The 27370-nt window shown below is 37.1% G+C and overlaps 1 protein-coding gene and 1 long non-coding RNA gene across 2 annotated transcripts in view; one reads left to right on the top strand and one right to left on the bottom strand.

The window, feature by feature from the left end:
- DNHD1 (dynein heavy chain domain 1) overlaps positions 1 to 17616 on the bottom strand; it is a 195269-nt gene extending 177653 nt beyond the window's left edge. Inside the window, exon 1 of the mRNA XM_056795113.1 lies at positions 17500 to 17616. Within this exon, the coding sequence (XP_056651091.1) occupies positions 17500 to 17601 (102 nt within the window). The 5' untranslated portion in view covers positions 17602 to 17616. The remainder of the gene's footprint in view (positions 1 to 17499) is intronic.
- Positions 17555 to 26052, top strand: LOC130453848 (uncharacterized). The gene is made up of 3 exons (XR_008911456.1): positions 17555 to 17939; positions 20916 to 21052; positions 23614 to 26052. It is a non-coding gene; the product is annotated as an uncharacterized LOC130453848 (long non-coding RNA).
- The last annotated feature ends 1318 nt before the right edge of the window (positions 26053 to 27370 follow it).

Raw genomic sequence — 27370 nt, 5'->3', positions numbered from 1 at the left:
GGAGTGTCCCCCAAATCTCCAGAGCTGCTTTCAATCACACCCAGACAATAAACATTAAAGAGAAATAATTGTGAAAAAATGGTCCATCACCACTAACAATCTATCACCTACTATCACCAATAGGCAAATAAGCATAGGAGCCCCTGGAAGTGGCAGCGTCACCTCCAGACCACCAATTCTGCTTCCAGATAATTCCTCCTATCATAATCATCATCATCCTAATCCTCTAAGAAGGCAACTCTTTTAGAAAAGGGGCTAGCCATCCCCATTAATTGCCAACCAACAACCTCTCACAAAGCATGTAAACCAGCCTAATGAAGTGGCAAGGCACTCTGGGAGAGAAACAGGAGGCAGCATCTGCTGGGCTAGTCACCATCTTGACCACCATCTCCTCTCATACCCTGATGAAGTCCCAAGAGACTTGGGAATAATCCAATGCTCACAGTCATCATGCTAGGAAGCAACTCCTGTGGAAATGCAGCCTAGCAACTGCTCTTACATGTGCTACAGGCACATCTGTTGAAGATGTGGAAAAGAAAGTTCTTATCACCAAAGTCTTTGACCCTTTTAAATGTTTCAATATAAGAAAATGATGCAATTTTGTCAGTGGAAATTACATTTAAAAAGAGGCCTTCCATCTGCTTTGCAGCTGTACCCTAAGAACCATGGGGCTTTTTGTAGCCAAACCTTCCATGTGTGTTGTCTTCCCCCATTAGAAAGCGAGCACAAGAGTCATGGGAGGTGGAGTGAAGATGGCAGAGTAGAAGCAGGAAAAGCCTGAAATCACCATGAGAATTCTCTCCAACCAATCATAAAATAACATCACAATATAAATACTGGAGTGAAAAAATCAAAAGAAGATGAGTGAAGCAACTTTCATGTAGAGAACAATTTGAAAGGTAGGCAGAAAGCATCTGGGTTACTGGGGTGAAAGGGGTGCAAGCCAACAGCAAGCCCCCCCACCCCACACCTACTGTTCCAGGTTCTGAAACTAAGCCCACTCTAACACCCAGACCCTGAGACCCTGCCTAAAGTCAACAACAGTGCAACATAATGCACACCCAGTAAAGTTCCAAGAGAACTTGCAGCAAGGCCTGGAATTCTAGCTCAAGGTAATACTACATTCCTGATCTGTGTCAGCCTCAGAGTAAGACCAGGAGCCCCAGCTCAAGCTTGTAGTGAGGACCTGAATCCTAGTTTGAGGCAATGTATGTGGAACTCCAAGTTAGTATAAACTGTGAAGACTGGATTTAGCTCTCCCCTGATTTTAACAATGAAGATACTTAGCTCTTCCTTTATTGTGAAGATTAATTGTAATACCCAATCTATTTTTAGATTTTAATCCCCAAAGTGTTAACTCAATCTTTAAAGTAGATCTACCCATTTTAACCACAAAAGGTGTTAACTAACTACAAAAAGGTGTTAACTAACCACAAAAAGGTGTAAACTAACTACAAAAGGTGTGACACCCGTTTCATACACTGAGTGGGCAGTCCTGGAGAGAAGCGTCTGCTGTGATTGGTAGAAGTAAAAATTTAGGGGATGTGACATAAGAGGAAAAGGTCTTTAAATAGAGAAAACAGAGGCACACAATGGTCAATCAAGAATGAAGAAGAATCACTCAGAGGAGAGACCAGAAGAATCATCAGACACTTGAGAAGAGTCTGGAAGACAGGCACTCAGACTTGGAGTGAAGACACTTGGCTGTCAAACTGGACCCCTGGAGGAGCTTGTGCAGGAGACCTCAGACTGCTTTCCTTTTAGACAGTCACTGTGGTGAGTGAAAGCCTGACTTAGTTTCCTTGCCTTTCTGGAGGTGTGAACCTCCAAGAAAGGCTCATCACCTTGTGTTCCTTTCTCCTGACTGGTGCTTAGAATTTCTAACTGGCTCTGAGAAAGCCAGAGCTCTCTCCCTCTCTCTCTCTCTCTCTCTCTCCCCTCTTCTCTCATCCTTAAGATCTTCCCTCTATTGTAAATAAACTATCAGTAATTCCATTTACTTTAGTAATTCATTTTTGGGATTTAGTAATAAAATCCTTGGCAACTACCAATTTAAATATTTAAAGTTCAACCACAATAAAATTTAACAAAACTCAGAGCTAGGCCCCCAGACCTCCAGCAAAGACAGTCCCCAGGGTGCTGGGCTGTGGGAGGTTAGACCTAGCTAATACTTACCAAAGCTCAAGGCAGAGCCCCAGAGCAAGGCAGTCCACAGTATGCCTGACCTGATCAAGCCCAGAGTGAGACCAAAAGCCCCTGTCAATGCTTGACGATGGAATTTGAGCCATCAGTGTTTGAATCGGCAGTGGGAGGTACCTTTCAGAGCTTTTATCCCACAGGCCATGATACCACCTTGGAAGAATTTAAACTTGCAAAAACCCAGAAATAAATTTAAGGGTAGCATCAAGGAAGAGCTGAAGTTTAAGAGAGTTCTCTGTTCTCTTTGAGAACAGAGCCTACCTTTAAAATAAAAGTGAAAGTTAAGAAAAAGGCTGGGAAAATGAGCAAACAAAAGAAAAATCTAACAATAGAAAAATGTTATGGTGACAGAGCAAGACACAGACTCAAAAGGAGACAATGAAAGCAAAACAAACACATGCAAAGCTTCAGAGAAAAAATGAATTGGTCTCAGATTAAGAAAGTACTCAAAAAGAATTTTAAAAATCAGTTAAGAGAGGCAAAGGGAAAATAGGGAAGAGAAATGAAAGCAATGCAAAAAAATAGGTCAAATGAAAAAGGAGGCTCAAAAACTTATGGAAGAAAATCATTTCTTAAAAATTAGAATTGAGTAACTAGGAGCTGATGACTTCATGAGACATCAAGAAACAATAAAACAAAATCAAAAGAATGAAAAAAGAAGAAAATATGAAATATCTCACTGAAGAATAAAACAACCAACCTGGAAAATAGATCGAGGAGAGACAACTGAATAATTATTGGACTACCTGGACATCATAATACAAGAAATTATCAAAGAAAACTGCCCTGATATTCTTGAACAAAAAGAGTAAAATAGAAATTCAAAGAATATTATAGCTAAATTCAAGAGCCCTTAAGCCAAGGAGAAAATACTGTAAGCAGTCAGAAAGAAACAATTAAAATACCATGGAGATACAGTCAGGATTACACAGGATTTAGTGGTCTCCACATTAAAGTAGTGGAAAGCATGGACTATGATATTCTGGAAAGTGAAAGATCTAGGTTTACAACCCAAAACCACCAGTATATTTTTTTAGGAGAGAAAATAATAAAATACAAGATTTCCAAGCATTACTAATGAAAAGACCAGACCTAAAGAGAAAATTTGATTTCCAAACACAATACCTAAGAGAAGTCTAGAAATGTAAAAAAGAAAGATAAAATGTAAGGAACTCATTAAGGTCAACTGACCTGGAAAATAGGTCTAGGAGAGAATATTTAAGAATTATTGGACAACCTGAAAGTCATGCTCAAAAAAAAAAAAGGTGGAACATCATAATATGAGGAATTATCAAAGGCAACTGTAAGAGAGTAAATTTTTATCAGTAGCAAAGCAATTAGAAGGAGTATTTACAAACAGAGGGTGTATAAGTAAAGCTTACTATTATGACATAATATGCGCAAAAAGGGGGGTGAAAAGAGGATTACAATGAGAGAAAAGGGAAGGGAGAGATGAAATGGGGTAAATTATCTCACCTAAACAGGCACGAAAAAATATTACAGTGGAGGTGACAATGAGGGTGGTGATGGGCAATGCTTAAATCTTACTCTCATCATAACTGGCTCAGAGAGGGAATAACAATCATACTCATTGGGGTATAGAATTGTATCTTACCCTATAGAGAAGTAGGAGGGGAATAAGACAAGGGCAAGGAGGGACAGAGTAAAAGGAAAAGAACAGGAACAAAAGGGGAAAATAAGATGGAGGGGAATACATAGTTGGTAATCATAACTATGAACATGAATGGGATGAATTCACACATAAAATGGAAGCAGACAGCAAAGTGGATTAAGAACCAGAATCCTTGCATGATATTTACAAGAAACACATTTGAGGCAGAGTGACACACAGAGGAAATTTATTGTGTACCATCTAAAGTAAAAAAAGGTAGAGTAGCAATCATGATCTCAGACAAAGCTAAAGCAAAAATAGATCTGATTAAAAGGAATAAGGAAGGAAATTATATCTTGCTAAAGATAGTATAAATAATAAAGTAATATAAATATTAAACATAATGTACCAAATTATATAGCCTCTTAATTTTAATTAATTTTTTTGCTTTAAGTCATAAGCAGATATTTAAATTCCAAGCTTCCACCTGTAGGAGGAGCCCAAGGTAGATGAGGTAATCAGTACAAATGAGATTAAGGAAATGTTGAAGATTTAGAAAAAAATTAAACAGTTTATTGAAAAGATCCATCCAGAAAAAGTTGCAACAGGTAATGCATTGGAGCTGTATAATGACACTTTTTTCACACATTACTGAAACATTCTGAAAGGGAGGAAGAAACAAACTTTCATGGAAAGGTTTTTGTGGAAATGGTCTCTAAGTGAAATCAAAGAAAGTGTGGCAAAACAGCCAAAATTCAATGAAGAAAATGATGATTATTAAGTAAAGTAAAAAAATAGCAATTAAGTTTAGCAATAAAGTTACATATCAAAGGTAAGGTCGATTTTGCATTTAAATGTAGCATCACACTTGTAGAGAGTAAGTTATCTTAAGTGATAGTGTGAATTGTAAAATTACTCCACCCTAATTAGACATAGTTTAGGGAAGATAAAGTTGTAAACTCCTGATTGAACAATGAAGGTACTTAACTCATACTTTATAGTGAAGTTAGAACTTTAAGCTAAGTCTCTTTTTAGATCTAATACAAAAAGGTGTTATGTGCCTATAAAGGTTAAATTAATCACAAAAAGGTCAAGCAACTCACAAAAGGTAAGCTTAACAAAGAAGTGTGAAGTACCTCAGAAGATATAATCTAATCAGAGAAGGTGAGTGGAGTGGAGTGGAGTGGAGAGTTCAGTTCAGTTCAAGACTAAAACTCAGCCTAGAGGATCTCCCTCAGACAGCTTCCTGGAGATGGTCTCATGGTGAGTGATAAGACTGTCTCCCTTTCCCTTGGGCTCAGGGAGACCACTTTGACCAAAGCTTTTAACTACTTCCTGGCTCAGTCTGAGCTGGAGCAGTTTAAATTAACTCTTTTCTCTCTCTCTCTCTCTCTTCTCCTTAATTCCTTCCCTCTCTATTAATTAAAATCACCATAATTTCCAGATGACTTGGGTATTTTATTATTTGGGATTTTCCCTGGCAACCAAATTAATTTAGATTTTCAAATCACAACGCTAAATTATCCTTACAATAGCGCCCAAAATGAGAAGCTTCTCTGCCAGCATCTTTGCCTGACCTTGAAGGTAAATAACATTTCATAAGCAAGTTTATTTCTTTACATTCTTTCTTATTATCCATAAATATATTTATCTCTTATTTGTAAAGTACATCTTCATATTTAAAAGCATATAAAACAAAAAGTTCATGTGGCTTTTTGGGGCCTGAACAGATTAATTGCATTTCCATTAATTTAAATGAGGAAATTTGATTTGACACACTAGCAAATTGAGTTAAAGTTTGGCCATGGAATGAATTAAACTCATGGGTCAAGGTACCACTGTACTACATAAACTATTTTGGAAAATAGGCAGAGAAAGAATCCTACCAAATTCTTTTTATGAAACAAATATAGTACTGTTACCTAAGTGAGGAAGAGCAAAAGCAGCAAAAGAAAATTTTAGGCTAATATCATTAATGAATATAGATGCAAAAAATTTAAATAAGATATTAACTAGCAAGGATACTACAGCAATATATCACAAGGATCATTTATGTACAGATGGGATTTACACAAGGAATGCAAGGATGGTTTAATATTAGAAAAACAATCAACATAATTGACCATATCAATAATCATACTAATAGAAATAACATGGTTAGCTTAAGAGATAGAAAAAGTCTTTGACAAAATACAATACCCATTCCTATTAAAAACACCAGAAAGCATTGAAATAAAAGAGCCTTTTCTTAAAATAATAAGTAATATTTATTTAAAACCATTGGCAAGTATCATCTGTTATGGGTTCAGTTAGAAGCCTTCCCAATAAGATCAGGAGTGAAGCAAGGATACCCATTGTCACCACTATTATTTAATATTGTATTAGAAATGCTAACCTTAGCAATAAGGAAAGAAGAAGAAATTGAGGGAATTAAAGTAGGCAATGAGGACACTAAACTATCATTCTTTGCAGATATGATGGTATACTTAGAGAATCCAAGAGAATCAACTAAAAAAACTAGTTGAAATAATCATTAACTTCAGTAAAGTTGCAGTTATTTATAAAAGTTATTTATGCCAAATAAATCCACAGAAATCATCAGTGTTTCCATATATTACCAACAAAGTCCAGTAGCAAGAGTTAGAAAAAAAATTTCATTTAAAATTACTCTAAACATTGTAAAATAACTAGGAATCTACTTGCCAAAGCAAACATAGGAGTTATATGAACACAATTACAAAACCCTTTTCACACAAAAAGATCTAAACAATTAGAAAAATATTAATTGCTCAGGGGTAGACTGAACTAATATAATAAAATAATAAAAATGACAATTCTACATAAATTAATTTATTTATTCAGTGCTATACCAATCAAACTACCAAATAATTATTTTATGGAACTAGAAAAAATAAAAACAAAATTCATCTGGAAGAACAAAAGTTCAAGAATACCAAGGGAACCAATGAAAAAATGTGAAGGAAGGTGGCCTATGTGAGATTTAAAATTGTTGAGGTCTTAAACTGTAGTGAGTTAAAATAGTGAAAGATATAAATTGTGATAGATATAAGAGAGAGTGAGTAAATTTGACCACAGAAATATGTTTCACTACAGTGTCTTGGGTTTAAAATCAAATATAAGGTGGTTGCCAGGGAAATATTCCCAATTATTCAAATACCCAAGTCAATTGGGTTTTATAGATATTTTAATTAACAATACAATGAGTAATCAAAGAAAGAGAGAGAGAGTAAGAAAGGAATAAGTATGAAGGGCCTCAAGCCAATATGGCCTAGACCCGAGTCTTAAAAGAGAAATCAGTCAGTTTTTTTAACACTCACCACAAGGTCTGACTAAACAAGGATTCTAGTAACACCAGGCCAGCATCCTTCCTCAAAGAGTCTTCCAGCCAGAGATTGTTTCAAAGGGCCTCTCTCAAGAGCCTCCAGAGCTCCACCCCAGAGGGACAGAGCCCCTCAGAGGAGCTCCTCAAGGAGCTCTCCTTCAGAATGCGAGTCAGAAATCGAGATCCCTCAATGAGATCCAAGCTCTTATTTTTAAGGGCAAAATTTCCTCTGTCACCTCCCCTAAGTCCTTACATCTACCAATCACTGTAGATGTTTCTAAAGGACCGCCCATTTTGAATTCACAGCTGAGCAGTTTTAATCTCTTTAGTAAGTCAGAAAAAAATGCTGCTGTGTCGACAAATTTCATTAAGAAAAAACCTCTGAATAAGTTATCACCCTTTTAGGTTTAAGTAGTTTACAAGTTGCCCCACCTTTATAGGTACTTAGTATCCCATTGTATCAATTCTAAAACAGTCATAACTCAAAGAACTTCCTGTCCCTTCCATAAGCATGGATCAAAGTACTTTCATTGTTTAGCAAGCTGTTTTCTGTCCTAAAGCAGTCTTAAGTAGGGTGGAGCAGGGACACTCCCATAGCTAGGAGCCCCCACACTCAAGTAGAGTTCTCACCATCTGCTAGGGAATTTTTTTAAGTAGAAGATTCCCCAATGGGGGAAACCCCTAACATTCATAAGTCTGAGAAATTTTGAGGTTTACACCTAGCACTATCAGATCTCAAACTGAACTATAAAGCAGCAATCATCAAAACAATCTTGTACTGGCTAAGAAATAGAAGGGTGGATCAATGGAGTAGATTAGATATACAATACACAAGCGTAAATTACCTTGGTAACCTAGTGTTTGATAAAGCCAAAGATCCCAGCTTTAGAAATAAAAACTCACTAACAAAAACTGCTGGGAAAATTGGAAAACAGTATGGCAGAAACTAGGTATAGATCAATATCTCACACCTTATGTACCAAAATGGATATTTGATATATGATATATATTCAAAATAGATATATGATTTAGCTATAGAGTGATACCACAACTAAATTAGGGGAACACAGAATAGTTTTCCTGGTAGACCTTTAGAGAAGGGAAGAATTTATGACCAAACAAGAAACAGAGTATTATAAGGTGTGAAATGAATAATTTTGATTATATTTTGTACAGACAAAACCAAGGTAACCAAGATTAGAAGGGAAACAACAAAGTAGAAAAAAAAATTTTATAACAAATATCTCTGATGAAGATATAATTTCTCAAATGTATAGAGAACTAAGTCAAATTTATAAGAATATAAGCCATTCCCTAAATGAAAATAATCAAAGGATATGAACAAGCAATTTTCAGAAGAAATCAAAGCCATCAATAACCATGAAAAAATATTCTAAATCATTCAATTAGAGAAGTGCAAATTAAAACAATCCTGGGGTGCCACCCCACATCCATCAGATTGGCCAATATGGCAAGAAAGTGGTAACTGTTGATATGGATGTGACAAAACTGGGACACTAATGCATTGTTGGTGGAGTTGTAAACTGACCCAACCATTCTGGAGGGGAATTTGGAACTATGCCCAATGGTTTATAAAACTGTGCATACCCTTCTATTTGGTAATACCACTACTAGGTCTGTATCCCAAAGAGATAATAAAAGAAGGGAAAGAACCTACTTGTACAAAAATATTTATAGGAGCTCTCTTTGTGGTGGCAAAAAATTGGAAATTGAGGGAATATCCATCAATTTGGGAATGGCTGAACAAATTGTGGTATATGTTGGTGATGGAATACTTGTGTGCTATAAAAAATTATAAGCAAGATGATTATAGAAAAAGCTGGAAGGATTTGTAGGAAATGATACAAAATGAAATAAGGAGAACTGGAAAAACATTGTGCACAACAACAATACTGTATAATGATAGTCTGTGATACTCTCAGTAATGTGATGATCTAGGACAGCAATGACCGATATGAAAGTGTGTTTTGCATAATAATAAAAAGGAAAAAAAAGAAAATGAGCACTCTGAAAGTAAGGTCTATTTTATTTTTCTATTTGTTTCCCCGGTACTTAGCACAATGTTTTACACACAGTAAGCACTCTATAAATGCTTTATCCTTCCATTTATTCCTTCATTTATCATGGTACAGAATGTTGCATTATGATACTGTGTGGAGTAGTTTTATTACAAAAAAAGGGGAAGATATATCAGGTAATAATTAACTTAAAAAATATTAGCTGAAAAGTCATCCTCTTCTGCCCAAACAGATTATCTGATTCTCTAAATTTAGCTATAATTACTCTCAAACAAGAGTTCAGTCCATCACCAGACCTGTATTTAAAAGTATTTCCAGCTACATAAGATCTGGTAGAACTGACACTCACCTGGTATAGTCTCTAAAACCCAGTTACCTCCAAGATACAATGAGACAAGAGTAAGAATGTAGTAGAGGAATGAAAACAGACAATTAAATGTATAATATAATAGCCAAATTAATTTCTTTAAAAGCTAAAAGTATTATAAGAAACCATGGATAAAACATCTAGTAATAGTAAGTAATCTTAATATCCCATAATTAGAAAAAGGGCAAACAAAGATATGAATAACAAAGAAAGTTAAAATATGAGTTTATTGAAAACATTTTAATTCATAGAACAATAGATTTAGAGCTAGAGGGAACTTTAGTTCAACCTACACATTTTACAAGTGTGAACCTTAAAAATTCCCAGACCCTACTTCATAAGATTGGATTAAGACCATTCCCCATTTGGGCAGTGAACTCTACTTAGATCAGGAATGTGAGGACTCTACTTCACCATACTTAAGCATGCCCTAGGGGAAGATAAAGTTGTAAACTCCTTGCTGAACAATGAAAAGTACTTAAACCCATACTTAAGCCATGCCTATTTTTAGAACTAATACAAAGGGGTGCTAAGTACCTATAAAGGTCAAGCAACTTGTGAATTTACAAGGAACAAAGAGCTGAGAAACTTACTCAGAGCTTTCCTGGTGTGAATTACTCAAAAGTTCACACCTCCTTAGGTGTGAACTAAGAATAGTCTGTCCTTTCAAAAACATCTACTGTGATTGGTAGATGTAAGAATTTAGGGGAGGTGACAAAGGAGAAATGCCCTTTAAAAGGAGACAAAAAGCTCTCTCTAGGGACAGTCAGCTGGGAAAAGGCTGCCTTGAAGGGTCTCTCTCGAGACTCTCAGGGACATGGAGATTCAGGATTGAGCTGGTGAAGTCAGCTGAAATGGAGCTGGCCTGGTGTCACTAGAATCCTTGCTTGGACAGATCTTGTGGTGAGTGATTAAGGACTGACTGATCTTTTTTTTTCTCTTAGGGCTTAGACCTGGGTTGGCCAGGACTGGCCAGGGCTGGCTTATCCTTTTCTCATTATTCTCCTTTTTCTCTCTTTCTCTCCTTTTCTTTAATTCCTCATTTGTATTAATTAAAATCTCTATAAAACCCAGCTGACTTGGGTATATTTGAATAATTGGGAATATTTCCCTGGCGACCACCTTATATTTGATTTAAAAACAAAACACTGTAGTGAAAACATATCTTTGCGGCCACACATTTACTCACCCACTCTTATATATACTACAATTTAAGTCTTCCACTATTTTAACTCACTACAGTTTATACCTTCAACTATTTTAAATATCACAGTTTATGGCTCCCACTCTTTTAAATCTTACAGTTTATGGCGACCACTAAATTTTCACATCTACCAATCATAGTAGATGTTTTCCACAAGACTGATCATTCTTAATTCACATCTTCTTTTGTTAATCACCTTCTCTGGGTAGACTAAAACTTCACACCTCTTTTGTTAAACTTGCCTTTTGTTTGCTTGACCTCTTAGTGATTAATTTGACCTTCATAGGTACTTAGCACTCTTTTGTATTAGATCTAAAAATAGACCTAGCTTAAGAGCTTGGCCTCACTATAAGTATGGGTCTAAGTACTTTTTCATTGTTCAGTAAGGAATTTATAACTTTATCTTCTCCTAAGGTGTGCCTAAGTATGGGTGGAGTAATTTTAAAGTTCCCAATACATTCCTGATCAAGTACCTTCATTGTTTAAATGGGGAATAACCTTAAGATAATGTTCCAAGGTAGAGTCTGAGAAATTTTAAGATTCACAAGAGTGGGACCAGCAACACAGAGATATAAACCACATCAAAAAACATCAGTGAGTGTAGGGAGGGGGAGGGGAGTGGCCCAAGCGGTCTGCTCCCCTTCCATCTCTGCTGCCTGTGAGCTGCCTACCTTACCCATTGTGTGCTTCTGTTGGGCTGCTGGGAAGAGGGGGTGGGTATGTGAAAAAAATGTCATCTACCTCAGTGGAGAGGGGAAGGGGAACAGCTCTACCCAAGTCCCTCTGCCTTATGAATAACAAACTCTGGGTGGGGGGAGGGCATCCATGTGCCCACAGAGAGCCTTCTGTGTGCCATCTTTGGCACCCCTGCCATAGGTTTGCTATCACTACTCTAGACTATAAGGGAGAGATTGTAACCAGTTGCATTTGAGGGACCTGACAAGCTGCTACAAATGAGGGTTGGGATATTAAGTGTATATTCTGCACATGCAGTAGCTTAATTGGCTTTGAACACTTACCATGGACCTATGGTTCTACCTGTTTTTATGTGCTGGTTGCAAACAGCCATAGTGTAGAAGTTTGATGACTACCTCAGAGCTGTTTTGCTTAACTTCTGTCTTATCATCCCCATAGATCCAGTGCCCTGCTTTTTATTACTATGCTAACAATTAGAGAGAAAAGGAAGAAACTATAACCAAAAACATATGAATATACACATGTACACAAATGAATGACAGTAGTTATGAAAGATGGCATGTGTCCTGTTTGCCTGATGAAAAAATAAAAAACAAGTATTAGTATTTAGGAATGCTAAAAAGCCAATCTTTGTAACACTGAGGGAGAATTCTAGAGAAGATGGTGTAATTAAAAGGATTGTCTTTTGTGAGCTTTGGCATTATTATATTATCTCTTATGGATGTATTTTTCTCTCCTCCTTGAAAAAAAGAAAAAAAAATAGTTATATTGAGAATGTTGGTATATCACTAGGAATTAACTAGCAATTCACTGACAGGGAGTTTAACATTGATCAAACAAATATTTATTAGGTATCTACTATGTGCCAGATATTGTTGCACTTTGGCGACACAAAGACAATATTAGTCCCTGATCTCAAAGTTTACATTCTATTAACAGCAAAGCATACATACATACATACATGCACACACACACACACACACACACACATATAAAATAGATCCACAAAGACTTAAAATGTTTCCAATGAAGGAATTGATGGATAAATGAAAAGTCATTAAAGACTATGTACCAACCTCTCTGCTAAATCCTGGGAATACAAACAGAAAAGTATGATAGTCCCAGCTCCGGAGAAGCTCATAATCTAAAATAGGAAGGGTTAGCTCCAGGATGGGAGGAAAGACTCATTGGTGAACCTTAACCTTTTCAGAATTCAAGTGCTCAGAGGGCAAATTCAAGCTGTCTGTGAACCCCTGCCTGAGGGAGGAATTGCTTGCTTTGGGCAGGTACACAGAGGGATGGGAGCATGCAAAAAATGTCCTTGGGGCTGGGAGGAGGGGGACTCCCTGAGTGCCAGCTGTGCCATATCTTTGCTAAGGGAAGAGGGACACATAGGATCATTTCTTTGCCTATTAGAAAGTAGACATCAAGTGAGGTCAAGTAAACAGGAAAAAAGCCTAGGACTGAACTTTAGGATTATATCCACAACTAGATGAAAAGGCAGCAAAGGACACTTAGTGATCAGACTACTTGATAACAAGGAATGTTTATAGATATATCCTGTGGCAGGGGGAAGTTGAAATGACTGAGGGAACAAAGATTCAATCTTCTGAGCATATCAGTTTATCAAGCAATACATGGCAGTTATTTAACGAGTTAGGATCAAGCCCCTACCTCAGTTTAGGACTAGACCCCAAATACAGGGGAAGACAGATCTTTGTACATTAAAAACAAACAAAGCCAATTAATTAGAAGGAGACAATAAAACATTAGGTAATCTGATTTCTAATTGGAGAACCAGGAAGGGGAGAGTGAACTGATACAATTCCCTGAATTAAGAAAAATAAGTGTCCAAATATCTAAACAGACAAAGGATTACAGGGAAAAAAACCAACAACCAATCAATTGATCAGTATAAGGCCAGTTTTCAAAAAGGATATATAGGTTGCTTAGAATGTGCAATTATAAGAAAACTCCTTGCATCAAGATTTGGATTTGACTGGGTTTCTGGTGAGAATAGTTTAAGTTCTTGATTAAAAGTCTCTAAACAGCAGGTAACATCCGGTTTCCCAGCTATGAAGAGCTAGGTTCAAACAATGTAATAAAATTTGCTCCCAATTCCCACAATTGAATAGTTTTCTCACAAGACAGAATTTGGACTATACATAATTGAATAGAAAGGAAATTGAGCTACTCTAGAACTAAGACACAAGATGAAGTCAATGTGATTCACTCAATTCCCACAATTAACCACTTGCTATACTAATTCCTTCAATTCTCCCTCTTTTGATTTACAGGAGAGAGTGATCCCCCATCCCCATCATTTAGCTATAAGCCAAATCTATAAGGATTTTCATATATTAATATTCAGAATTACATGGGCTCAATGAAGCAAGAGAATAGGATAATCTGAAAAATAGCTAAGGTTGAAATTTTGGGTCGGGGAAAGGTCCCAGGAAACAGTCAGAAGGAGGAGCTGGAAACCTCAGTATGTTAATAGTGATTGGCAAAATCTATAGACACAAGCCTGTATCCTTCACACAGAGAAATTCAAGAAAGATATCACATTAACCCACAACTGAACATACTGGACACCATTATACTATGTCAACTTGGGGATTGGTTATGCAAACCTAACCATTTGTGGCAACAAAAATGAATTACAGCATTTAATTGTGTTTACCAGCAAATGACCTAGCTGACAGTTTTGAAGTACCTAAAATATCAACAATACTTTGTCACTGCCTCAGCTCATTCTCCTAAAATATTAGTGATAGACAAAACCTATGATTTTTATTGATATAAGAAATTCTTAGATGACACTCTTTCTACTAATTCTGATAACTAACCTTTCTGAAACTTAAAAGTTCTAGAGTTGCCTACAGCAATGGTTCTCATTTAGTGATTCATGAATGTCCTTAGGGGTTCTTGATGATGATACAAGAGATTTGTGCTATAAATTCTTTAATGATACCTTAAGCAATAAACAATTGCCCAATTATGTTGCAAATATATTTTTCCTCTGCAACAACAACCATGTGCATATTTGGAGCATTTCAATTCTATAGCAATTTTAAACTGTCACACTCATGAGCACAATTTTGGTGTTTAGGTAGCAATTACATAAAATTCTGACTGTTCCCAAGTAAATGTTTTTACAATTTTTCAAGGCATTATCAAATTGTTTCCAAACCACTACAAGGATTCAAAATTCAAGGGCAAACCAATTCCAAATAAATACTGTATATACCCCCTCATTTGCATTGCTTACTGTACCAGAACAGTACATGCATTCCTTTGTTATCCTGTAATTGTACCTCATTAGCTGGGTAATCACATGATCAGGATGTTGTAAATGTTTGTGATTACAGCACATAATAAGGTTGTCAAAAAAAAACATGATTATTGGGCATGTGCATTATAAGCCATCTTGAAATTGTCACAGACCATCATGTGCCTCTTATTGGAGTATTAAACCTGCTTTCCAATTTAAATTTATTCTCCATTTATATTACTATTCTTCTATCTGGTGAATTTTTAAATGAATTGGCTAACAACAGTGATCATCAGCCAGTCAGAATTTCTGTGAGAGTATGGCTGATGTGCCACTGGTAGAAGAAAAAAAAGTAACATTTAAAGACATTCCTTACAAAGGTTCATTTATATTTAAATGTTCTTTAAAATGAAATAATTTATACAAATGAAATTAAAGCACATTTATAATTTAATAGAGTACTTGTCAGTAAATAACTTTCATTGTAACTAGCTAATCATTTTCATCAATCTGTTGACCAAAAAAATTTTAAATGATTTTCCATATCTCAACAAGAATATTTATAAAATTCTACCATTTTCCACTATTTTATTTGGGTGAACAACGCTTTTTCATTTTATTCTTGTTTTAAATCAAAACAGAGAAATAAATTTAGGAACCAGATTTAAGACTAGGACTAGTATTGAACCAAATTGCAAGGTTTTTGCCTTACACTATCATATTATGTTAAATATCTTTCAAGCAGTAACTTATTTCACTAAAATGTTATAGTCAACAAAATTAAGAAAATAAAATTTAATTTGAAATCTTGAAGATAAGAGTAAACATATAAGGATAAAGTCTTGTTGGATTGCTTCCTTTAATTCTTACAGAACCCAAATAAAAGTCATAATTATTTCATAATTATCTTTGATTTTATAACTATATACCATAATTATAGGCAGAATTTTTTATCTTATAATTATAAAATGTAGCTTTTAACTTACAGCTTTTGGGTGCAGAAAGTATCATGAGAGTCACTATTAATACATCTAAAAGAATATTATAAGTGGTACATTAAATTACAGTGGAGTTCATAACACATTCTGTTCTTGAAGAGGATTCACCAACAGCACTGAGAGATGAAGTGACTTGCCTAGGGTCACACAACTAAAACTATTTTTAGAGGTGAGATTTGAACTTAGAACTTAATGGCTCCAAGGCCAACAACTCTATCCACTTTAAAACCATGGAGTTCCTCCAATATATCACACGTCATAAATTCCTCAGTTCTTTGTAATCTGGTTTCTACCTCATCCCCACTCCTATCCCTTCCACTTTTGCAAATGTTCCCTCCAATGTCAAATTACTCCAATCACCAAACCCAACATCAGCCTTTTCTTGGTTCTCCTTGATCCCTTTGCAACATAAACTACTCCTACATCCTGACATTCTCCTCCCTTATGTGACACTATACTTGGCTTTCTTCCTGTCATACCAGTCACTTGCATCTAATTACTGGATCTCAGATCTAAAGCACAGAAGGGACTTGAAAAATTAACCACAGAAGTAAACTTAGAAGACAACTAGCTCAATCCCAGAATTTTGTAGATAAAAGGACTAAGAAGTTTAAGGCATTAAGAATAACTGAGATACAAACTCAAGTCCTATATCCTCAAATTCAGTGTTTTTTTCACTGCACTCAGATGCCTATCCTTTTTTTTTTTTGGCCCTCAACAAAGGCATCTTCTAAAGAATTTTGCCTTGTAGTGCAATATCTGATTTGAAAAGAACCTCAGAGGCCATTTTGAGTTCAATTTGTAATTAAATAAGAATGTCCCTAGAATATACTAGACAAGTGGTCAACTGTTCTATACTTGAAAAATCTACAGTTATGAGGAATCTCCTACCTTCTAAGGTAGCCCATTTCACTTTTGGATAGCTCTAAATTTTGACCAGTTGTTCATTACAACAAACCTAAATCACTCTCTACTACTTCAACCTGTTGTTCCTAGTTCTTGGGCCAAGCAAAAGGTTAAAGGTCCTCTTTCACATGACAGCCCTTCAAAATTGAAAATAATTCGACTTCAACCTCCTTCACAAGATGAAGTCAAATTGGACTACTTGCCATTTCCTGAATATCTATCTATCCTGGGCTCCTCCTCGGACAACGCTTTCTTCCTACAATAGTTTCTGCTAGTGGAAATTCTGTTTAGGTCAAAAGGGATGAAGGGACTGAGGAAGAGGAACAGAAGAGGGAGTGGAAGGAGGAAGAAAGGAGGTGAGAAAGGTCCACAGGCTTTCAGATTTGCAGCTGAAAGGGTGCTCAAACCCCTCCCCCACCTACACCCACCCCAATCCAACTCTGAATGGAGTCGCAAAGAAGTATTGCCAAAAGTCATTGAGATAATGTAAGTGACCAGGAATGAAATGTGAAGCTCGTGGGTGGGGAGAGAGAAAGAAAAGAGAGGGAGTAAAGGAAAAGAGAGGAAAAAGAGTTGTAATGAGAAAACTATCTTGGGGGAAAGAGAAATGGGAAGAGAGATGAAAGGGATTTGGGAGAGGAAGGAAAGTGAGAGGGAAGGAAGTAGAAGGGTGGGAGGGACCAGAAGAAGAGCCAGGAAGAGGAAGGGAGAATAGGGAAGGCCAAGAGAGAGGAGGGCGGGGCTAAGAGGAGAGCTGGGACTAGTAGTAGAAGATTGGAGCTCCATCTTGGGTCAGTAGTTCCCTGCGATGACTTCCCTGGGGCGGGACCTTGTTTTCCCTACTCACGCTCGGAACCTTACCCCAACTCCTCTCTGGCAGTTAGAAGAGTTAACCAGTGGTTTCCAGAGCGAGGCTGGGGGCGGGGCCAGAGCCTCAAGTGGGCGGGAGAAAAGCGGACACATGTCTCAGGGGAGGGGCCTATGTGAAAAAGCAGTTTGAGACAGAGAACCAGGAAAAGCCAGGGAATCTAGCCTGAGGTTTCTCCATGTGGAACTCCTCATATTCCTCTGGTACCTAACGAGAACTTTACTTTAAAACATCACCCATATCATTTTATCATCTTACATTTGGGGATGTATACTCTATGCAGCCTCTGAAGCTGAGATGCGCCCAGTATGGATGAATTCTCTGCTTTATGTTAATTTTAGCCTGACAACACCAAGAAAGAGTTCTTCGCCAGCCAGCCACTATTGTCCAAAGGTGGAAGCATCAATTGCAGGAAATAGAGAAAATTTGAAAGGTATGAATAAATTCACTTATCTGCGCAGTATACTTTCCAAGAATGCCTACATGGCTGATGAAATTGATACATGTATTGCCAGAGCTAGCTCAGTGTTTGGAAGGCTTTCAAGGAACTCATGGGAGAAAAAAGGTATTGGAATGTGGAATCTAGAAACCCCCAAACTTAAAGCCTTGTGAGATCTGATGACACCCAGTTTAGTTAACTTGAAGGTGAAGACTTCCAGTTTGACCTTGTCACATGAATTTCCCCCTGAGGGAAAAGCACAACTTTACCAGGCTCAGATTAACAATAGATTTTAAAGTAGTTTTGTTGGAAATGACTAATCCCATCTGGTGTTAAGTACCTCTTTTATCCTAAATCCTTTACCAAAGTAGCCCAGTCCCTTGGCTGGATCTTTTCCCTTTTGTGTCCCTTGTAAAGCATCAGCATCTTGCTGTTATTCCTGTCTAGGACTCCTCATTTTCTGTTAGCATTTGTGAAGTAATCAACTATACTCTCTCATCCTTAAATCCTCAGTTCCTCTAAAATGGCATATAAATTCCCCAAATTCTTTTGTCCTTTGGAGTCTTCTTCTTGTGTGCTGGTCTTCCCAGAAGTTCAGTGACCAGAGTAACCAGAGTCTTGGGACTCTGCATGGGTTTGTAGTGGACAGTTTGAGGAGGCCTAATTTAGCGCTGAACTCCTCATAATTAAAGAGTAGTTTTTCTGACTATTTAATAGTTCTGTGTTTTTTTCCAGTTCAACACTATGAAGTAGACAAAAACCCATAGTCCTTGGCATATCCAGGAAGCCTGCAGGGAAAGAGACAAAAACCATATTTTCAGGCATTGCCTGCTAGTCTCCTATGCAAGCTGCAGCCTCCCCCAGGGACTCAGACACAGTCTACTCTAGGGTTAAATTTATGGCAGGACATATGCCCGCCCCATCCCCAAAAACACTGGAATAATGATAAATTGGTAAAAGTATAAACAGTCTACCTCTGTGATTTATTGTTGCTTTCTCTGCAGAATCCAAATATAGACACATATGTATGCTATGTACAAATATGTACCAATCCCCTCCTTTGGTGTGCTTTTCTGTCCCTCTATAAATTCTGCACCTACCCCTTTGTACAGTGCAACTCTCCTCTGAGGCCATCCCACTGGTCCATAATAAAGGCAATAATTCCTATAATTTTGGACTTCTGAATGTCTGTTTGACATGGGCATTGTTCCCCCAGAAGCTCAGGCAAACTATTATCAGGGAAATTCCTTTGCTTCCTTACATCCTTGTGACTCCTAGCCTAAAAATATCTATTGACCCCTCTATGACCCTGAGATGATTGTCTTCCTTTGATCCTCCTTTAGATTTAAGATGGATAGAGAGATGCACCTCCAGGCTACACCTCGATTCTATCAGGCTTTATATCTCAGACATCTGTCTGTTCCCTAAAACTAAGGAATCTTTTATGAGGGTCATTCCCTATGTCTCCAGTTAGACCCCAGTCAGATAACCAAACCCCTAACTGAATGCCTGAGAGTTTACTACTCTAGAGTCATGTCCACACCATGACACAGCATCTGTTGTAAAATCCCCAGAAGTGATGTCATCTGGGGGACAGCTTTTCCATCCATGCTGATCTCCCAAGGCGCAGCATTCCTTCTTGCTGTTCCACCTGTACCATCGTCCTGGCCATTCTCAACATTACTCACTAAATTAATAAATCTCTCTACTTTTAAACTAAGTTTTAGAGTCTTGAATTCTTGCAAAAGGTATACTTCCTGAACCCCAGGGGTGCATCTCTTCACCCCCACAACATATTCTTGATGCATTAGTTTGCTCTACATAACAACTACCTACCAAACTGAAAGTCTGCAAAGTTGTTGTGCTGACCTCTGTGAATTTCAAAACTACTCAACCCTATTCAGACCATTCTTTAGAAGATGGGATTTAGCTATTTCCTGATCAATAACAATAAAGATACTTGGAATAATAGAATCAGGTCTTGGAAACTACAATTTCCACCATACTCAGGGTAACAAGATTAGGAAGTGCTGCAGCAAAACTCAAGATTTAATTATTTGAGAATATGGCCTTCAACAGACATGTGCAAAAAGGACAGACCTCTGGGCCATTCTAGGTCAAGCTAGAAACACCATTGGCACATGTGAGATACAGGAAGTGAGGTAGAGGAGAGCTCAGGAGTTCTTGGGACTTCCTGTGAGGAGGGAGAGAGGCAGTGGGAGGCTGGTGCTTGGAGTTGGAGGAGCCCACAGACTGTTTTCTCCATTTTGGTCATGTGAGTGATAGGGACTGATCTCTTTCTTTGCCTTGGCTATCCAGGGCCTTCGGCCTGCTTTGGCTCAGCCTGAGCAGAGTGGGTATTTAAGCCCTATTTCCTTCTCTCCCCATTCCCTCTCTCTCTCCCTCTAATACTTTCTTCCTCCTATTTGTAATTAAAACACCATAAAAAAGTTGGCAGCAGACTTGAGTGTTTCATTTAGGAATTACATAGCTGAATTCCTTGGCAACCTTAAATTTATATATATATACATATATATAAAACAGTCTTTTAAAGTGATTTGAATATCACACCACGAGACCGTCTCAAGGAAGCTGTCTGAGGGAGCTCTTCCAGGTTGAGTTCCTCACCTGTACTGAACTCTCAGGCTGCTCATATAGACCTCTTTTAAAGATCTTTTCTCTTGTGTCACTGCCCCTAAATTTTTACATCTACCAATCACAGCAGACACTTTTTTCCAGAACCACCCATCCTTTACTCCATTATATCCTCATGACTCCTGGCCTAAAACATCTAATGACCCCTATAGGACCCTGAGATGATTGTGCTCCTTTGTTCCTCCTTTAGATTTAAGATGGACAGAGAGATGCACTTCCAGGCTACACCTCAATTCTATCAGTCTGTATCTCACACATCTGTCTGTTCCCTAAGACCAAAGGATCTTTTATGAAAGTCATTCTCTATGTCTCCAGGCAGTCCCCAGTCAGATGACCAGACCCCTGAATTCTCTCAATAAACTTCTGAAATTCCTTGCCTTTTTACTCTACCGTCTCACCACTTAGTCCCTTTTAACAACAAACTTGGCTTAAAGACACAGCTGCTAGAACACGTGAGTATAAAAAACTTTTTCTCTCTTCTCTTTTCTCCTTAAGTTAAATTGGAATCAGCAGTTTTTCTTTTTCTTCCCTTTAATCTTAAGGGACAGCTGGGTAGCTCAGTGGATTGAGAGCCAGGCCTAGAGACAGAAGGTCCTGGGTTCAAATTGGACCTCGGATACTTCCCAGCTGTGTGACTCTGATAGACAGAAAACAGCTGTTTTAAATCTCAGCAACAGGACCCTAAAGTCCTGGCTGGAAGAGCTGTTTCTAAATATCCTTTCCCTTAAGGAACAACTTCCTGGATTAGAAAAAAAAAACCCTGTGGAAAGTTTGTTGCTTTGCCCTGCTCCCCACGTGTTTTGTGAAATTACAATATATATATATATATATATATATATATATATATATATATATATATATATATATATATAAATGAGTACTACATTCTTTGACAATTATAAGGCAGCTGAAGAATTAGGAGCATTGAGGAATGCAGGATACCTCCAAATTTTTATATTAATAGGTACTGTCATTTTTGTACTCCTCAATACTATATTTAGAGATGCTAAAATAAAAAAAAATTGAGGATAAAATAGAAAAAAATGAGGATAAAATAGAAAATATTGAGGATAAAATAGAAAATATTGAGGATAAAATAGAAAAAATTGAGGATAAAATAGAAAATATTGAGGATAAAATAGGAAAAATTGAGGATAAAATGCAAGCCCAATTAGAAGATCTAAAAAGTTTCTTACAGGATCAATTGGCAAACACCCACTCTACCAGAAACAGACCTGTTTCTGAACCTTTGAATGAGGAAATTTCCTTCCCTGAAATAGAGATGGAAAACACCTTCCCTATAGCCCAGTTAACAGACTGCTTCTCTTGTGCAGTGCAAATCTTGACTGAATTTAATCCCCAAAACCCTTCCCCTGAAATCCCAGTTTCTCATGTTCCCTCTCCTACAGAAAACCAAATTCCAACGCAAAGGAGATCTCATCCTCCTAGAGAAACCTGTCCTTGTCAAACTGACCCACAGGTACAAAATTCAACTAGAGGCCTGTTTCCTCTAAGAGAAGTACCTGAAATAGGAAGGAATGGGGATGCGGTGACTTTAAGACATAGGATACCATTTACTCCCCAAGAAATAAGTGAATTTACACGAAATATCCCCACATATGAACAAGATCCCTTTCTAGTAACAAAAAAGATGGGAGACATATTTTTTCAGTATAATCCATTTTACAAGGACATTGAGAACTTGCTACAGGCTTTTTTAACTGAACATGAAAAAAATAAAATAATTGCTCATGTCAACAAAACCCAGAGGCATAATGCAGCACATTGGCCATCTCAGGATCCCAAATGGGACTATAACAATCCTGAGGATTATCTACAACTATACCATTGTAGAGAGGCCATCCTTACGGCAATGAAGGAATGTGCAGACACTACAGATAAGTGGATGGAACTTGAAAAATTAAGCAAAAGGAGGAAGAAACACCCTCCAGATTCATGGATAGAATAATCGAGTTTGGGGACAGATACCTGGATTGGGACCTAACTAAAGAAACTAGCTTAAGAGAAGTTAGAAGGATCTTTGTCAATAACTCTTGCAAAGCAATTAAGAATTATTTTAGTACACAATGTCCAAGATGGTCAGAGATGGACCTTGAAGAATTGTGAAAAACAGCTATATATGTTTTAAAGGGAAACAAAGAAAAGGAAGAAGAAAATAATGATGACATGGAGGAAATGAAGAAAAAAAATAAGATATATAATAGATAGGATGACTAAATTAGAAAGTGGGCATGATAATGAACTAACGACGATTGCCCCTCTCCAGAAATCCAATTATCAATCCATTACTTGCCACTTCTGTGGGAAGAAGGGCCACAAAATGATGGAATGTAGAACCTTTCTTAAGATGTTTGGAAGGAATACACAGTTTAATAATAGCTTTAGAAATAATAACTATAGAAATGATGATAATGGTTATAGAAACCAGAATTCTAGAAATAATAATAATGACTATGGAAATAACTATAATGAATATAGAAATAAGAACTTTAGAAACCAGAATTATAGAAATAGGAATTGGGAAAATAATGACAATTCTCCAAATGAAGAAAATGATAATACTCAACAACAATATATGAGAAATGGAGCTCGTCCAAAACATGCTCGAGGTGCTAATGAACCTCAGAGAGGTGCCATTCAGGAGGGTGCCCAAGGAACTTCCCAATATAATGAAGATGATTCTTCTTAGATTGTATTGATTTTGTTGATATTAATTAACCCTTTTCAGTTTTTTTTTCTCCTCTCCAAATAGTAGGAAAGGATGAATAAAGAACTTAAGACTATGATTGGCAAATTATGCACTGAGACCCATTTAAAATGGCCTGAAATTCTCCCTCTGGCCCTATTTTATCTTAGAAGCAGGCCTAGAGGACACTTACATATTTCACCATTTGAGATGCTTTTTGGACATCCGCCTATACAGGCTAAGCCTTTCTCCCCAGCTTATACATCGCTATTAGGGGGAGATATTACTATTGCTTCCTATATACAGGAGTTACAGCACAAACTACGTGAACTTCATGAATCCGGAGCTGCAGTACAAGCCGGACCATTAGACTTTTCTCTGCATGACCTGAACCCAGGAGATAAAGTTTATATCAAGAATTTCAAGTGAACTGGAGCAACTCAACCTTCATGGGAAGGACCATTCCAAATATTATTAACTACTCCAACATCTATAAAGATTGGAGAAAGAGACTCTTGGATTCACTGCCCACATGTGAAGAAAGCATCTTCTGCTGAGACTGATTGACTCTATCCTATCATATGAATTGTGACTCTATCTTATCATATGAATTGGAGATAATAATCCATAGACAGATGGATGCTGTTTTTTCAAGAACACATTGAATTACTGATTTTTTTCTTATTTTTCTTATTTCTTTTCTTTTCTTTTCTTTTTGATCAGAATATTTGAATTTTTTCTCATTTTTTGCACTGAAGGTACACATAATTAATATTAATATTATTTTTCCCTGAAGTAATACAAGTTAATATATATATATATATACTCTTGCTATAATATCAATATATGCCTAAAAGCTTTAAACTATGGGAACCTGCCATTTATTGATAAAATATTATAGGACTGTGATTAATGTTTGTGTCTGATTCCAGGAAAAGGGATAAAAACAAGGAGAACAGACTAAACCTGAATAGTGCCAATAGAGCACACAAGAAATATTAAAGTGAGACTCGAAGTTGCGATGCTTAACTTATGTTTAAGTCGTAGGACTTCCTTGTATCTACACTCTTTGTGAAGTACTCAAACAAGTACAAAGCTTGATTATCATGTTGGCTCCCTATATCCCTGAAAAAAAAAATCAGACGAGGGAATGACATTTCCCCATCAAAATAGAATTCTAATTCTTTTCTTCTTATATTATGGCAACTTCCTGTAGTCTTGGCTACAACTGGCTAAGTGAAATATTACTGCATTCTGTCCTACATACTTGTGGGATAGAAATTACTTTAAACTGGACCTATACAAGGCCTATTTTGAATTTTTCTTATGTTTTTGATTATTTTTCTATTCTTTGATAATTGACACATACACCCCCATAACTGAACATTGCATTCTGAGCTAAACTTGATATTTTTTTTAAATACTTACTTCAGGGGGGATTGTATTTTAATTTAAAATCTAAGAATTTTTTTTTATTTTTGAATTTTTGTTTGTTTGTTTGAGATTGTATTTTTATAAAAACCCAAGAATTTTGATTTTTGTTTAAGATTTTACTGTTGTAAAAATCAAAGATTTTGATTCTGTTCAAGAAAAGATCTTCAAGAAAAAATCTTGAAATTTTTATATCCAGAGAATGAACTGTTGCAGAAAGATGCCGAAAACCTACACTTCATCAAGAAGATCAGGAATGAACTTTGGATGTAATTGATTGGACTGAACTTTTGATTGAACATTTATTGTAATTGTACACATTTATGGCAAAAGGGACTGCCCCTAATTTGGCTTTCTGTCAATGCGCCTAGCAAAACATTGGTTTTGCTTTCTTTTCTTTTCTATTTCCTCTCTCACTATTCTAATTTCTCTTAGAAAATTGGATATTGTGTATATCTATAGTTAGAAGTGCATTTAGAACTACAAAATGATTATGTTAAATGATCAATGGGGAGACTGGTCTCCCAATGATCATCAGGGGGGATTGTAAACCTTAAAATTTCTTAGACTTGTGAATGTTGGAAATTTCACCATTGGAATGTGAACCCCATTGGCAAGGGAGGTTCCTCCTCCTCCCTTCTTAAGATTACGTTAGGACAGAAACCTTTTGCTGAACAACGGAAAGGGCTGCAGCATAGATCAAAATTTAATTATTCCAATCTCCACCCTACTCAGGGTAACAGGATTTAGGAAGGGCTGTAGCAAAAGATCAAGATTTAATTATTTGAGAATATGACCTTCAACAGACATGTGCAAAGCCACAGACCTCTGGGTGTTCCTGGGTTAAGCTAGAGCCACCATTGGCACAGGGAAGACATGGACAGTGATTGGTAGATGTGAGAACTGAGGGGAGGGAACTTGGATGGTTTCCTTAAAGATAGCGGGGTCTGAGGACTAGGTGTTGTTGGTTGGAGAGGTTTTGCTCTGAGAGGTTGTGCTCTGAGAAGCTTGCTCTGAAGGAAGCTGGAGGTGGAGGCCCCTGAGACTGTTTCTCCATTTTGGTCATGTGAGTGATAGGGACTGATCTCTTTTCTTTGCCTCAGCTATCTAAGGGCTTGGGCCTTTTGGCCCAGCCTAAACAGAAGGGGTATTTAAGCCCTATTCCCTTCTCTCCCCTTTCTCTCTCCCTCTCTCTCTCTCTCTATCTCTAATACCTTTCTTCCTCCTGTTTGTAATTAAACTCCATAAAAAGTTGACTGCTGACTTGAGTTTTCATTTAGGAATTACATAGCTGAATTCCTTGGCGACCTTAAATTAATATATATCAGTCTTTAAAGTGATTTCCTTGTCACACAGGGGGGGCAAGTAGCAGATCAGTGGATTTGAAGCCAGAATTTTGGAAATCAGCCTCTGGATTTTCCTGACCCAAAACATCAGGGGTAGCTTGTATTCCATACTGAAATATGCTTATGTTTTCCCTGGCATTTTTGCCCATAGGGGAAAGAGGAAGAAATAATACACTCTCAAACCTCTTGTAAACTTCTGAGGTTTTCTTTTTTTTTTTTACCTTCAAGTAAGTGTCTTTTGTTTTCCCTGTAATCAAAAGCCATAGAGCTTATCTGTGGAGTAATGGTGTTACCAAGCATGGTTAAAACTCTATGGGAACTACCCCCCCCCCGGAGAATTTTACTGAGTTGTAAAAGTTTACAAATCCAGATTGGATGTATTTAATTCTGTTCCTGTATTTATTTTCATTGGATAGTTCCCACTTTATTTACTTCTCCTCAAGAATAAACAAAAGAAAGCTAGCCTGCTTAACTTATAGGCCCTAGCAGACAATTTTGAAAGAATCTTAAGTCATCTCAAGATGCAAAAAGAAGATCCCTCCCCATCTATGCCTCAGATTGAATACCTCCTCTCTTGCTTTGTGCAGTTTCTGGCCAGCCCGCCCTCCCCTGTCCCTTCTCCCCACCCCCAGTCCTCTCACCCTGATTCCCCATCCCCAGACAAAACCCCTCCCTCTCATCTCACCCACTCTTCCATTTCCCCTCCCCTTGCTCCATAGCAACACAGACATCCTACTAAGAGATAAGAATGGCAAATAATCCAGTTAAATACTATTTTCCCCTTAAGGGAAGTGCCCATCTTAAATAAGGATAGAGATAATGTATTCTGAAGGCACCACACACGTTTTACTTCTCAAGATATTAAGAAAATCAAGCAAAATATCCCTTCTTTTGAAGATGAACCTATTGTAATTATTAAGAAGCTTGACAAAATTTTTCATATGTATGATTCTTCATGGGTGGATATACAAAATTTGCTCCAAGCCTTTTTGAGAAGAGAAAAAAATAAAATTGTTTCTCTTGTTAATAAGGCCCAGGGAAAGAATGTAATCCACTAGATAGAACAAGACCCTAGAAGGGATGCTAATGATGAGGGAGATTATTTATAACTATGCTAGACTAGAGAGGCATTACTAAAAGCAATGAGAGATTGTTCTGATAGGCCAGGTACATGGACCAAGTTTGAGAGTCTTAAACAATAAGAGGAGGAAATTCCCTCCCAGATATCCATAATATCTATTATGTATAGACTTACTGAGCTGGGAGGTAGATACATAGATCTAGAT

Source organism: Monodelphis domestica, chromosome 4 (assembly GCF_027887165.1).
Source record: "Monodelphis domestica isolate mMonDom1 chromosome 4, mMonDom1.pri, whole genome shotgun sequence".
NCBI lineage: Eukaryota > Metazoa > Chordata > Mammalia > Didelphimorphia > Didelphidae > Monodelphis > Monodelphis domestica.
The sequence above is the reverse complement of the archived record's forward strand: the minus strand, read 5'-3'. Positions and strand labels throughout refer to the sequence as shown.